We start from the raw sequence: 14,234 nt of genomic DNA, 5'->3' as shown, positions 1-14,234 counted from the left end.
TTTTCCCATTTGATTTTTGGGAAATGATTTCAGCGCTCCAATGTTTTGATAAACATGCTCTCCACATGTTTGTCATGCAGCATTTAAAGGGCTTTAAGAGCTTTTTGAGAACCGTAATATTCCTCTGACAGCCCTTTAAATACTACACGACAAAAACTGGAGCACATGCTTATCAAAACAGAGCCCAGAAATCAACACGATTGTCGGGTTCTATTAACGAATGCGACTGCATCAACACGATTTGGACAACAGATTATGTCTCCTTGGACTTAATGAAGTGTAAGTACCGATTGGCGCGGGGTCATTCACGGCTCAAATGAGATAAATTATCCACAGATATCATAAAAAAGAGTTGAAATCCAATATCTCTTTCACATTTCTTGGACCTCAGACTTCATTATTGTAGATGAAAGTGAAAAAAATGAAGGGATCACCTAACCTTAATCAAAGAACTAACTAGGAAAAAATAACCATGCCAAATGATAGGGGCATGCCCTACTTATAGATGGAGAATGTACACGAGGTTAGAATTTAAGGGTGCAAAATGCGTAGGGCCGTGTTGAGCTTTTGCTTAAAACAATGAATTGGAATCAATCCGTACCCAACCTGGTTTTAGTAAAAGATGAACCGGAATTTTCAAAAATCGATCCGATTTGCACCCCCCAGGTTGGATCACTCAATAAATAAAAAATTCCAAAAGAAAAAAAAAACAAAATACAAAAATCCCAACCAACAATCCAAATGATAATAACCCAAGCCTAGGCCAATATAACAGTGTCAAACCAACATGTTTCTAATATCAGCACAACAATATTTTGACATTTGCACAAACCCAACTGTCTTTTCTTCTTTAATTAGCTCGTGAAAGCTTTCTGGGGAGTTTAATAACCTTTCGACAGCTCTTTAAATACTAAAAGACAAGATGTGTTAGCAAAAATATCAAAATATTGTTATGCTGGTATCATTTCCCTATCAAAAATTCCAAATGTAGTGAACGAAGTATTTGGTGGCATAGTTTTGCAGCATTCCCATTTGCAGAAGTTTTTGTTTATTTTAGGGGAGTGATAAATCGACTCCCCATGTGTCTTTCTCTCTCCTCTGGGTTAGAGAGAGAAAGAGGAGAGAGATAGACACATGGGAAGTCGATTTATCATTTTGGGGGTCGATTTATCACTGCCCTTATTTTAACTAAAAAACCTTAACAAATAAAATTACGGCTAAAATCATTAGCTTTGGATGATTAGAACCATTGATTGATAGGCCCCACCAATATTTACAACATTTTATATAGGTAAATGATGTATTCACCTCCCAATTTACTCCATCAGACAGCCCCTTCTAGTGTAAAAGAGTAGTCATAAATGCACTGGACGAGGTTGTCCCAAGTAAACAAAATTGGTCGAATATATCACTACCCTTTATATATTGATGAAAGAGAAAGTAGGGGGTTTAGAACAACTGGTCTCTCTCTCTCTCATCAGTGTTGCATGTTCGATTGAAACTCCCACTGGTATGATCTTTATCTGTCTTTCCTCCAGATTTATCACTGTTGATAAAAGAAATCATTAGGGTTTTCTGTGTTCTTATTTGGGTTTTTTTTCCTTTGCTTATTAGAGTTATTTTTTATACATATTAAGCCCATATGTTATTGGGTTTTATGGATTCTTTTTCTCTCATTAGCTCCATCAAAACCCTTTCACCTTTTTGACTGTGGGCAAAAAATGGGTAGAAGAATATATTATAGAAGAAAAAAATGGAAATTTTTAGCCACTGACTTTTACAAGCAGATAGAAAAGATGGAGAGTATAAAGCTTCAAAATTTCCCAAAATTTCGTTTTTTGTCTATGTTGTTTAGGGCCTCTAATGCTTATTTCCCATTAATTTCCTCTATGTATTATGATCTATCTTTCCCTTTCTTTCTTTTTCCTTGCCTTCACCAATCTCATATTTCACACAAACTAGATAATAACACTGATAAGTGGGTAAAAATTCCAATTGAATGGTGAAACCTTTACATCTATGTTTGAGGTATTGGCAACCCAACATTATGAGGGGTTTATGGTAGTTTACCACATCTTCAAGTTTAAAAAAGAAGAAGCAAATCCATGATTTTAATAATGCAAAAGGAGTACACTGAGTCCCTTTTTAAACGAACCCTCACTTACAAAATTAATAACGAAATATCATTAACCATTTAATGCTCTTTTACCATACCAAATTACCAGAACTTAAGTTGTATTTATATGTAATAGAATCACAATCTGTGTTCTTTATGAAATTCTCTAATTGACACTATAAATTAAGAAATGCCCTTATTGTATCCCTCATATCATCCCAAATAACCTAATAGCCCCTTCTTCTCCATTTGTTCTTGCTTCCTTTGAGTTTGGGTATTTTATAAAAGATGGTTTCTCTGTGTGGTTTGAAAGTTTTATTTTTACAAAAAATGGTAAAAAGAATTAAAAAGTCCCTTAGATGTGGCGGTGGGAAAAAATTATAGCCCTTCAACTATACCGCAATTGGTAGTTTGCTTTAGTTTCCACTTTGCACATCTGTTGTTTTTTCCGTTAGAATCACCAGTGATTGGAGTGGACAGTTGGTGAGAATTAGTTTCGTCTATAAAATTGCTATTGCCATTCCAAAAACAAAAAATCGCATGAATCGTATAAATCATAGGATTTAAGATCGAATCGTAAGATTCAATCGAAAATAACAAGATTCATTCATGGAATTCTAATCATAATCCATAAGATTTGATTTGAATTGTAAATTGTAAGATTTTGAAAACAATGGTTGTGGTGGCTCCTCTACTTTTGGGAAACAATCATCAGTGTTTAGCATGGTATGGCGTGATTGGTCGTAGTCATAGAAATACAATGATCAATCACTTTCTTTTTTGTGCGGATGAGAAAAGACAAGACATCCAAGAAAGGCGGATTGTTTTCAGCTACCACCCAGACATGCTTCAAAGGGTGATGTGGTCAATTGCCGAGGCCCATGACCTTTGGTGAGACAACTATCGTAAAGGGAATGGAAGGGAGCTTGGAATGTGGGGAAATTTTGGCAAAGCTAAGGGTAAGGCTCGTCTGTTTGGGAGGAGTTACACAAGAATATACATTTATACAGAGGGGAAAGGAGGAAAGAAGTCGAGGCCATATTTAGTGGTGGTTATTTCAAAGCATGTGGAGTTACATAAAAAAACAGGTTGTACTTCTTTCAGGCATAGTGTATGGTTGTCCCTAGGACCCCCAACTAGGTTGACAATCTATTTGTTATTTTTGTATACCAATTTAGGAGCCTTTTAAGGACAGTTCCAAGGAATGGAGCGATGGAATTGAGCATGTGCTTGGTAACGATGAGGCGGAAAAGGGAGATTGTTATCTCTTTATCGTTTTCACGGAGAAACCTAACACAATAGACGATGGCAACAATTGGAGGGATAAAGATTCCTTTAATTTTGCTTCTTCTGAATTTGGGAAGGATGCAACCTTAAGGAGATATCAATGGCCATTTAGACTGTGTTTGGTGTCAGTGAAGATAAATGTAGTTCTAAAGGCATTTTGGATGAAGAGGGAAAATGGGGACGGATGTTCAAAAATGAGAAAATGGAATGGGCAAGAACCATTTTGTCAGAAGTTTCTTCTTGATCTGAATTTCTATCTGGGTTTGAAGTTGAACAGTCAATTGAGAACCAAGTACTAAAGGAGGTCATGGAAGTGGGATAAGCGATGAGCTTAGCTACTTAGAAGAGTTGGAAAAAAGGCAGCTACATGCTATTGAAAAATGTTGGCCATATTCGAAGTTCCATTGGAGAGAAGAAGAAGAGAGGAGGAGAAGAAAGAGAAGAAAGAAGAATAGCTCTCCTTCTCATTCAGTGTATTATATATGTGTGACTAGGGTTACATGTGAAATATCAAAAATACCCCTAACCGGGTATATAAATTACACCGCTTCTTCTAACACTCCCCCTCAAGCTGGGGTGTATATATCATACAACCCTAGCTTGGTACATATATCATTCAACCTCGCTCTGCCTAGTGGTTTAGTAAACACGTCAGCCACTTGGTCTCTTGATCTAGTGGACACATTATGCATTTCCCTTTCTGAATCTTTTCACGAATGAAGTGGCAATCCACCTCAATGTGCTTCGTCCTCTCATGAAAGATTGGATTTGAAGCAATATGAACGTCTCCCTTATTATCGCAAGATAACGATGCTGGAGATGAAGAAGGAAAGCCATTCTCAGACAAAAACGACCTCAACCATGGTCAACTCTCCACATATATGCGCCAAAGCTCTATACTCTGCTTCAGCACTGGATCTAGCCACCACTTCCTGCTTTTTGCATTTCCAAGAGACTAAGTTTACTCCACCAAAGGTACGATAACATGTAGTTGCTATCCTGTCGGCGGGAGAAGCGGGCGGCAGTTCTATAGAGGGGTGAGGGCGACAGATATGGAATTGGGGCGTTGGCGCGGAAAATGTATTTGGTGGGTGGGATGGCAGATCTGGAAGTGGGGGGTTGGGGCGGTAATGAAATGGGGGTGGGGGGGCGGATCTTCTAGGATGGGATTGGTGGCGGCAAAAAGGAGGATGGTGGTGATGGCAGCAGCACTAGGAGGATGGTGGTGGTGGCGGCTCCACAAACCCACTATGGTTTGCCTTCTTTTTCCCTTTTTTTTTTGTTGTTGTTATTGATACTTCACTACTTCGGAAAAAAGCTCTGATACCATGTGAAACAATCAATTTCTCCAAAAGCTTAAGCTGTTGAAGATGACATCAGTTAATCTTTTGTACTATAACCAAAAAAAGAAGAAGCATATCTTCATGTGTTAAATGCGGATGCACGTCAGTAAACAAAGTTGGAGGTGGGCGATGCAATAGTCAGAAGGGGAATCGATTCTTATTGTCGTTAGGATAGTTTCTAGGAATATCAATGGCTTAGGGAGAATTGAGAAGAGGAGGGCAGAGTGATTGACTTATTTAGGAATCTAATATGCAGCGAGCTACACGGGGGAAATAAAAGCAAAGAATGGGTTGATCTACCAATAAATGAGACCACATGTGGGATTATCGTATTTGGAATCCAGAGGGCCTCGCAATGGATGTGGTCTGTGGGAGATTCTCTGTGTTTGTTTTGTTATCTATGAAACATGGGAACTTAAGTTGCGTCTTGAATACTGTTTCTGGCTCAACAAACTTGCGGATTCATAGCAGGTGGTGGGAGGAGCTGAATGGAGTGAGAAGGTGATGACTAGAACCTTAGTGTTTGGGTTGGGGAGTCAGGGGCTGGCATTAATACTAATAAGATTACTCTGCAGATCATTTTAAAAAAAAAAGATTACTCTGCAGGTCGGATGTTCGATCCCAGTGGTTAAGGCTTTGTTCTTAAACCTGGAGGTCGGAGATTCAATGAGCTTACCTACCAAAATACAAGATTACTCTGTAGGAAAAATGAAAGATCAAATATTACATGTATGATGAAGTTCTCGAAATTCATCAACATAAACAGGTTGATTGACATTGGCTTACTGTTGGCAGGAGCTTTCTTCACGTAGCGTAGCGACAGATAAAAATTTACTACATACGTAATATCAGGTCTGATTACCGTAAGATATTGTAGTACTCCAACCATAATCTGCTAAATAAGAGGATGTTTGACTTTGTTTCTTTCTTTGCCACTTGCCTTCTTGTTGTAGATTGTTGAGGTGCTAATCGCTTTACATTTCATCATCTAGAATTTGTTGAGGAGATCTGTACTGTACTTCTTTTGCATTGAGCATTCTCTCATTGATCTTTTTATCTCTATGCCCAAGAAATATCATCTGGTAGTCAATTTTAAAGCTTCTGAATCTCTCAGTATGGAACTTCGAATATGGCCAACTTAGTCAATTTTTAAGCTTGTGAATCTCACGACTACCATTTGAAATGACTATAATATCATCAACATGCCCCAAAGCCAGAGTCACACCAGGTGATGTGTTTGGTGAAAAGTGAGTTATCTGACACTTCTTTTGTAGCCTCTTGTTCTAAGTTCTTCATGGCCTTTCGCAAGAAAGTTTTCTTTTAGTAAATTTTTAAGCTTCTGAATCTCACGGTTACCATTTCCAATGACTATAATATCATCAACATGCCCCAAAGCCTGAGTGGCAGAGTCATCCCAAGCAAGTCTTTCTATTAGCGGACCTTCTGGTATGTTTAAATATGATTGTCAACCCTTCCACCCGATCTTGAATCTCGTCAAAGAACTGGGCGAATCTCCAAGGAGGGACAATTGATCCACTAAGCCACCGGATGACATTCATGTAGTCTCCCTCAACTATTACCTTATCCATACAATCTTTGGTCAAACACTTTATTCCCTGATGGACGGCTCTAACTTCTGCCTCGCTTGCGTCTGCTATCCCAATAGGCCCAGATCATGTCGCCATTTGAGTCTATTAGGACACCACTTATGCCTACTAGACCGGGGTTACCCATACAAGAGCCATCAAAGTTTAGCTTTAGCAACCCATTCGCTAGAGCCTCTCAATCTTGAACAATCAATGGACGCTTTTCTACGCTAGAGCACACCTCTTTCCAACCCTCCCATAGATCGAAGGCCAAGACGAAGCAAAAAGAACGAAGGATTCTCACCCATGCTATAATCAATGCTATCACCTTAATAAATAAAAAATGAGGGGACTTAGCAACACCTTCAAAGACTCGAGAGTTTCTTTCTTTCCATAGGATCCACAGGATTGCTAAGAGGGAAACGTTCCAAAGCACTTTTCCTTTTTTCTTCCAAGGTACCATTGACCATCCTTCCAAAAGATCTGAAAGCTTGGATGAAAATACCCAAGAGGCCAAGACATTCCAAATCCGGATAGAATGGTATTCTAGTTCTTTCTTTTTTTGTTGGTATTCTATTGTTGGATATTGTTACTGACTGGTTTGCCATTAGAATGGGCTATGCTTGCCCCCAAAGGCCCTCTGATATCTGAAAGGTATTTGATTTCAACTTATCTGAAGTTTGGATTGAGGGTGATTCTAGTGTCACCATCTCGTGGCTTTGGGAATAGAGCCCCCTCCTTGAAGGTTTAGAGGCAGCCTTCTCCAAGAGATTTGGATGTGTCTGCCTAGATTTTTCAAGGTTTCTTTTACTCATGTTCATTGCGAAGGAAATACCATGGCATTTGCAAGGATATAATTGTGTGGTTGAAATGCCAACTTTGAAATCTGGTTTTTCTCGTTCAGTGGACACCCCCCCCTTCTGCTTGTATTGTATTTTTATTATTTTTAATAAAATTTAACCTTTCTTAAAAAAAGAAAAAACAAAATACCCATTTGAACAATGGTAAGATAGAATTCCACAACATAGGCGATCCAAAGTTCTCTCATTTGCTAAAACATGATGCATCTATTGGGGACTCTCCAGCTACGGTAAATCAAGTGATTCTAGTCAAAATCTTGCCAGGCGCAGCTGTTCAGCAAAATACAATTGCCCTAGGGCTAACTAAGTGCTCTCAATATATTTCAAGTGGATAACTTCCAATTCTGACCGGTCATCACTGAGCTCCTCTATTAAGACTCTATTGTCTGCCTTTCTCCACCAGCCTAAGTGCTTTTGCCACCTTAATATATAAAAGGGAAATAGGGGATCGCCTTTTCTTAACCCCCTTCAGCTTTCAAGAGTACTTTTGGGATGCTGATTACAAGAACAGAAAACCACCCATCCTTCACCCTTTGTGTCATTTTTGCTCGCAGCCCACCCTCAACACATAGTTGAAAAAGTCCCAATCCACCCTATCATAAGGTTCTTCCAAGTCAATCTTGAAAACCGTCTCCTCTGACTCCGTGGTGACTGTATGCATTCGTGGGCATCAGCGCGCACTATCTTATATCATCACCTATGTTTTAAGGCTCCTTGAGGTCGCAAGATAGTAGAATCAATCACTCTCCACAACCTTATTGGTAACCATTATGCTAGTATTTTTTTTTTTTTTTGAAATATCTTATGCTAGGATTTTTGTACACCCTCCACCAGCCTGATTGGTTTAAAGACTTCTAGCTCCTCTGTGTCATCCTTATTTTGTACAAGTGTTATAAAACTGGCATTGTTCCTCTTGTCAAGCCGAGCACTCTCATAAAACTCCTTAAAGAAGGCCATTACATATTTGTTTCATAAATTCCCATCAAACATGAAAGAGTGAAATGCAAAAATCATCAAGGTGTGAAACCTTATACCTTTTCATCTCGAAGTCTGCTTCCCCAATCTTCTTCTTTGAAAACTTCTGCTTAGTTGCATTCAGTTTGGGGTTAGTGTATTCTCAGTCTCTTCAAATGCAACCAAAGTAGTTGTTACTATGCTCCTTTCTCCAAATTGATCATAAGATAGTGTATAACATAAACATGAAACCTGGCTTTCTTTCTATTTTCTAGTTAAGTTTGAATCCTGGATGTCCATTCTATGCGGCTTACCAATGGGGAAAATGCTTTTGTTCTCGCAATATACCTTTCTATTTTTCTTTGATATTCTCTTCAAGAAAGGGCTTTGTGGTTTGTGATGTTTGCAAAGATGAGATACCACCCCTTTTTTCTTTGTGTAAAAATTGCTTTCTTTGGCCTACCTTTTCATTCTTTCTTTATTTTCCTCCTTCGAGACACTCCTAACAATGGTTTAAACTTCGGCTGACACATGTTGGTTACAGCCGGCACCTGTCCACCAAAATCCGAACATTGATTCCTTCTTATCTACTCACATAACAAAAAACACTATACCCAGAAAATATTAATTCCCAATGCATTAATAAGATGAGTTGAAAAGTAAAAGAATTGACACTACAATTTTCTTTGAAAATATGTGAAATATGTTTGGAATGAACCTTACTATTTCTGACATGGGCTATGTATCTGATCTTGTTAAACCATTATGGGTGACTATCTTGCTTATGTGATGAGTTTTAAATGTGTATTTGTGCTTATTCTAGCATTTCCCGAAGTATCATCTCAAGTTTCCATTGTTTCTATGGATTTCCATAAACTTGCACGACTTTCACAAGATTTTTATCGACTTCCATAAACTTCTATAAAGTACTTAAACTTCTGTGGGGACTCATTTTCAGACTAAAATTGAAGTTTTATTTTTTGTCCTTAACACTATCGAACAATACCCTCTCTCCATTGGTGCGGGGTTTCAATTTTCAGCCGGACAAGGCAAGTACAGTTTCCACGGCATATGGTACATCCGTTCAGGAAATATTAAATCTGAAAACCAGGCAGAATCGCGTCACTTATTAATGCGCTGTGCCATTAAAACTAAGTCAAAACTTTTGATCCAAGTTTTAATACTGAAAACTGGTAAAACCTATGATTTGTGGACACGGACACGGGTGTCGCGTGTCGACACGGACACGGAGTGTCGGACACGGCAAACTTCCAAAATTTAGAATCGGGGACACGGATAAAATAGAAAGTACATATAATCATGATTTGTGGATACAGATTCGTATGCCAAGTTTTGACACGGATATGAGGTATCTGACATGGCAATCCTAAAAAATCTAGAAATAGTAGCATACTCATACACATGCATACATATAAAGTTACTAAAACTTAAGCAGTACATTTAAAAGTGTCTAAAGGAGTGTGGACACAGGTGTCGTGTCGGACACGACACGACACGTGTGTCAACAAGAAATTCAAAGTGTTGGCCAAATCATAGGGTAAAACTAAGATAAGAGTGTAGAGATTGAAGGGAAGAAATGCAAAAAGGATAAGAAGAACTATCTTACAAATTTTAGTATACAGTTTGCACCATCACCATGGATAGGCAATCATGCTTTCAGTTCGTTGAATGATCCACAGTCAATGTCTGCAAATATGGTGCCATTACTCTGTGCCTTTGGGGGTGACTTTGTTTGTGATGCTGGCAAGGTTTATTACAAAGGAGGCAAGACACGTCTTACCTTTATTCATCGCAATGCCCGTTATATTGATCTTTTGTCCAAGGTGTATGAGACTTGCATGTCACTACCCAACATTATCATCAACGTTAAGTACAAGTATCCTAACCTACAATTGGATTCGCCTTTCGTATCTATTGAAAATGACGGTGATGTACGCAATATGATGCAAATATTCCCTCAAGGATCCAGTCCAGTTGAGATCTTTGTTTCTGCAGCCGAAAGCCTTTCAATCCCCGCTCCAACTCCCAGGTATTAAATATGACATTTGTTTGTATTTCTGCAGTTTCATTTTATATAATTTACTTATGCTCCCCTAATAAATTTGTTATGTGATCTACATTTGTTTGTTTTCCTTGATAATCTAGACGAGATGCTGATAATGGATCCATTCAAGAAATAGCAAGGGATTTAGACCGGGGAAATCTAGCCAATACAGCTAATTTAGATGGGAGGAATCAAACCTCCACGGCTTTCCAACTGAGAGCTCATACTGAAAACATTTCAACTGCATCAATTCCCATTAGAAGTCCTAGGTATAGAATCGGAATTACTAATCTTTATTTGCTTTGTAGTTTACTTATGTTTTCTCTCTTTTGCTCTTTATATTTTCATTCTGCAGTAATCCTAGGTATGGAGTAGAAATTACATCTCTTTTTCAGTTGCTTAGAGTCATGGTTTTAGATGCCGGTTTCGGTGTCAGTTTCGGTTGTGAAATTTTCCGGTTTTGGCCTAAATCATGTAAAATTTTGGAAAACGATTTCGGATTTATGTACTTTCGGTGTGACGGTCCCGGACGAAATCTGAAATTTCCAAGTGGAAATTTCGGCCGAAATTTAAACCATGGTCACGTCTTTATGCGCTCCATGTGTAGTTTACATATGTTTTCTCTTTTTATTTTTGTTCTGCAGTAATCCTATACACGATAGTGATAATGGAACCGTTCAAGCAACACCGGCAGATTTACATGTGAGGAATCAAACAACTGCACTTTTTACTTTAGAAGTTGGTCAAGAGTTTGCAGATGCAGCGACCTTTCGAAACGTACTGAGGGAGTATGCTCTGCGTTCCAATTTCGAATACAAGCCAATCAGGACAGGCCGTTATCGTTTTACAGCAACATGTGTTGATGATAAGTGTTCATGGCGTATACATGCTTCTGAGGTTCGTGGAAAGTCTACCTTCAAAATAAAAACTTTGAACTCAAACCATACTTGTAAACATGACACGATATCAAGCACAGTCAACCCCGCCGGACATCGACAAGCTAGTGGAAAATGGGTTGCGGATTTCATCATGGCTCGAAGAGAAACACATTCTATGGATTATACGCTAAGAGAAATTATTGGGCTCATAAAACGTGAATTTGGGATCACACTAAGTGGTCATAAAGCTCGCCGGGCTAGAGAGTTGGTATTGGAAGCAATACGCCATGAGGAAACTATTGATGCCCTTCGAGGCTATTGTAAAGAAATAGAGAAAACTAATCCAGGAAGTGTCGCAAGGTTCTGTAAGTTAAGCGACTCCTTCGGACTATTTGCTGCATATGATGCTCCGGTTCGTGGGTTCGTGCAAGGGTGCCGACCACTTGTCTGTATGAAAGCCTCTCCTAGATGTATGAAACGCCCGTACGTGTTACTTTACGCCTTGGGGATTGATGCACAAAATGAAATGTTTCCAGTGGCGTGTGGTGCTGTTGAGGCGGAGAACAGAGAGAGCTGGTTGTGGTTCTGCGAGGGGTTTGCGAGTATTTTGGGACGAAGAGAGAAAAAGCTGACGATCTTATCAAACAGAGAGGGTGGCGTTTTAGAGGCGGTTAGTAACTTTTTTCCAGACGTCTATCACGGGTATCTTCACACTTACCTTCTTGAAAGGTTGCAATTGTTTGACAAGCATAATGAACATGATTTGTTGGGGGAAATTTTTGTGAAAGCGGCTCATGCAGGAACTCGTCCTGAATTTTATGATTGGATGTATAAAATCTTTGATCGATGTCAAGAAGGATACGAATGGTTGTTGAATGTGATTAAACCCGAGTATTGGGCAGCATCACACCTTGAAGTAGATAGATATACAATCACATGGGACATCGAGAAACGAGGCTTAGATGCTTGGGTAGATGATGAGACACGAGACTTATCAATTGTTCCGATGATGGAGTATATCCGTGCGAAAATGGCGGATTCATTTCTTGAGCGGCATCGCCGGAGTTTAGATTGCTCCGGAAGGCTAGCATCTGAGCCTCAATTCCATGTGGGGTGTCAAGATAGAGCATCATTAGAGTACGATGTGCACCAGTGTAGTCCAACGGTGTTTGAAATTGTTGATGTGGGTGGTTCTCATAGAGTGGACCTTGTACGGAGATCCTGCTCTTGTTGTAGGTGGCAAATCGAAAAGTGGCCATGCTCTCATGCTATAGCAGCTATCCGAAGTCGTGGAGAAGATGTTTATGACTACTGTGATGACTGCTTTACGCTTGCCAGATATCGAGCAACTTACGCACAGCTTATTAATCCTGTTTTCAAAGATTATAAAAATGCAGATGTTCTTACCACAAAGGTTTGAAACTTTGAATTGACGCAAAGATGGGGAGGTTTTGGCACTTTAGTCGAACATATTTGCATGGGACCATCGAAATGTTCAATGAGGTATGTTTGATTTAATGTTAAAAAAAATCAGAGTAATGCCCGTGATCTTTGCACTGCACCACAGCTAGGGTTGCAATTTGGGATGGGTTGGCTTGAGCTTTTGCTTAAAAAAATGAATTGGAATCAACCCGAACCCAACCTGATTTTATGGTAAAAGCTCAACCCAAATTCCCAAAAAATCGACCAGAGTTGCACCCCAAACTACAACTGCATGATCATTGGGGCTGCGGTGGGGTCCATATTCCATCATGTGATCAGGACCGTTGATCTGCCCAATGAACATCAAAGTAGTCCATCCCTGAGATTGCCTTGACGAATGGAAGATACTGAATCCTGACCACCAATCACCGCCTGCGAACATAAGTGGCGAAGGGGGTGATGTTCAAGAACCAACTTAAATGTTTCAAAACAATGAATAGTATCTTTAGTTCATTAAGTTGCTATCAAGGCTTGATGGGCTCAGTGATTAGCTAATTAGATTGCTAGTCCAGTGTGAGCAGAGATGGAGGCAATAACGGTTAAGGAAGCAATAAATCACTGTTTTAACAGTGATATGGGCCAGTTATCTAGTTAAGAGTCACTGTGGATAGGCCTTTTTTTTTTTGTTATATCAACTGGACTATTATGATGGTTCGATCAATCAACCTTTCCAATTGACTGCAGAAGATTGGGCTTCATGTTTGTAAAATCAGATTGTGTTTTGCTCCATTTTTTTCAGGACGGGTAAAAGAGTGGCCATTTTTTCAGTGATTCAGAAACCATTCTTTGTATGTTTTCACTGGAGAAATGCCATTCCCAAAAGATTTTCTCCTGCTCTATTTCATTCAACATAAAATGGGTGTAAAACAAATTTAATGGTTAAACATGGGGTAAAATTTGTTTTACGCCCCGTTCTACGTAGAAAGAAACGAAGCAGTTGGGTATGGTGGTCTTACTTATCATAGTATGTAAACTGGATGGCTCAAAATCCCAACAAGTATGGGGATTAGGGTGTTCAATGCAGCAGATTTTTGGTAATTATTAGACTCATCAGTTAAATGGTTTTGATTATCAAACTGTTGGAACCCACTTGTACTTTTACTGCTTGTTTTTACCCTTGTAAAAATGAGGTGGTTAAACATGTTAAACAGAACTGAAAGCAAGTGATATGAGATGATATGAGTAGAAGAAAAATCACACTTTTAACTTTCTATAGATGGCATTCAAATAGATAGTTAGTAAAAAGTAGGCAAAATGCTCACATTCAAGTGCTATGATCAAACTGTGCAATTTTTCGCATTATCTGCTCTATTAGTTGGAACGCTGTCTGATGAATGATCCAGATCTACTTGGTTCTTTTATTTTTATTATTCTTCCAATAGTAAATGAATGGCTTGAATTAACAAACCATTAGACCTAGCCTTTGGGACAATATACCCTTTTCTGAATATTTTACATGCTGGGGCTCACTTCATAGGATGATCCAAACCGTTCATTCGTTGAGCCACATCCTAAATTGGCTGCATGTAGATGTTTCTAAAAAAAAAAAGAGCAATAATAATACAAAACTGTGCTATAATTACCCCTACTTTTGAAAGTGTATTCTTCCCTCTTGAACATTCCTAGTCATAAATTCCAACTCATTGAAGAAAGATTAAGATAG

At 38.9% G+C, this 14,234-nt stretch overlaps 1 protein-coding gene across 2 annotated transcripts; it reads left to right on the top strand.

Annotated features, from left to right (window-relative positions):
• Positions 1 to 1,387: 1,387 nt before the first annotated feature.
• LOC143884719 (uncharacterized) lies at positions 1,388 to 13,273 on the top strand. Of its 2 annotated transcripts, XM_077388458.1 has the most exons (4): positions 1,388 to 1,510; positions 9,847 to 10,196; positions 10,313 to 10,480; positions 10,856 to 13,273. In XM_077388458.1, exons 2-4 carry the CDS (start codon positions 9,850 to 9,852, stop codon positions 12,507 to 12,509), a joined length of 2,169 nt encoding a protein of 722 aa, XP_077244573.1. In that variant the 5' UTR covers positions 1,388 to 1,510; positions 9,847 to 9,849; the 3' UTR covers positions 12,510 to 13,273. The 2 variants fall into 2 exon arrangements, with proteins under 2 accessions (XP_077244573.1, XP_077244575.1); XM_077388460.1 differs by lacking the exon at positions 1,388 to 1,510 and having other exon boundaries at positions 7,325 to 10,196.
• The last annotated feature ends 961 nt before the right edge of the window (positions 13,274 to 14,234 follow it).

The sequence above is a fragment of the Tasmannia lanceolata genome, unplaced genomic scaffold, assembly GCF_043159265.1.
Source record: "Tasmannia lanceolata isolate RefF3 unplaced genomic scaffold, GAP_Taslan_0.1 ptg000008l, whole genome shotgun sequence".
In the NCBI taxonomy this organism is placed as follows: Eukaryota; Viridiplantae; Streptophyta; class Magnoliopsida; order Canellales; family Winteraceae; genus Tasmannia; species Tasmannia lanceolata.
The sequence above is the reverse complement of the archived record's forward strand: the minus strand, read 5'-3'. Positions and strand labels throughout refer to the sequence as shown.

Bases quoted from the DNA above. Each gene is read 5' to 3' on its own strand.
- LOC143884719 (XM_077388458.1), top strand. From the start codon at position 9,850: ATGTCTGCAAATATGGTGCCATTACTCTGTGCCTTTGGGGGTGACTTT. The intron at 10,197-10,312 runs GTATTAAATATG...TTGATAATCTAG, and splicing joins ATCCCCGCTCCAACTCCCAG to ACGAGATGCTGATAATGGAT. The intron at 10,481-10,855 runs GTATAGAATCGG...TTTGTTCTGCAG, and splicing joins ATTCCCATTAGAAGTCCTAG to TAATCCTATACACGATAGTG.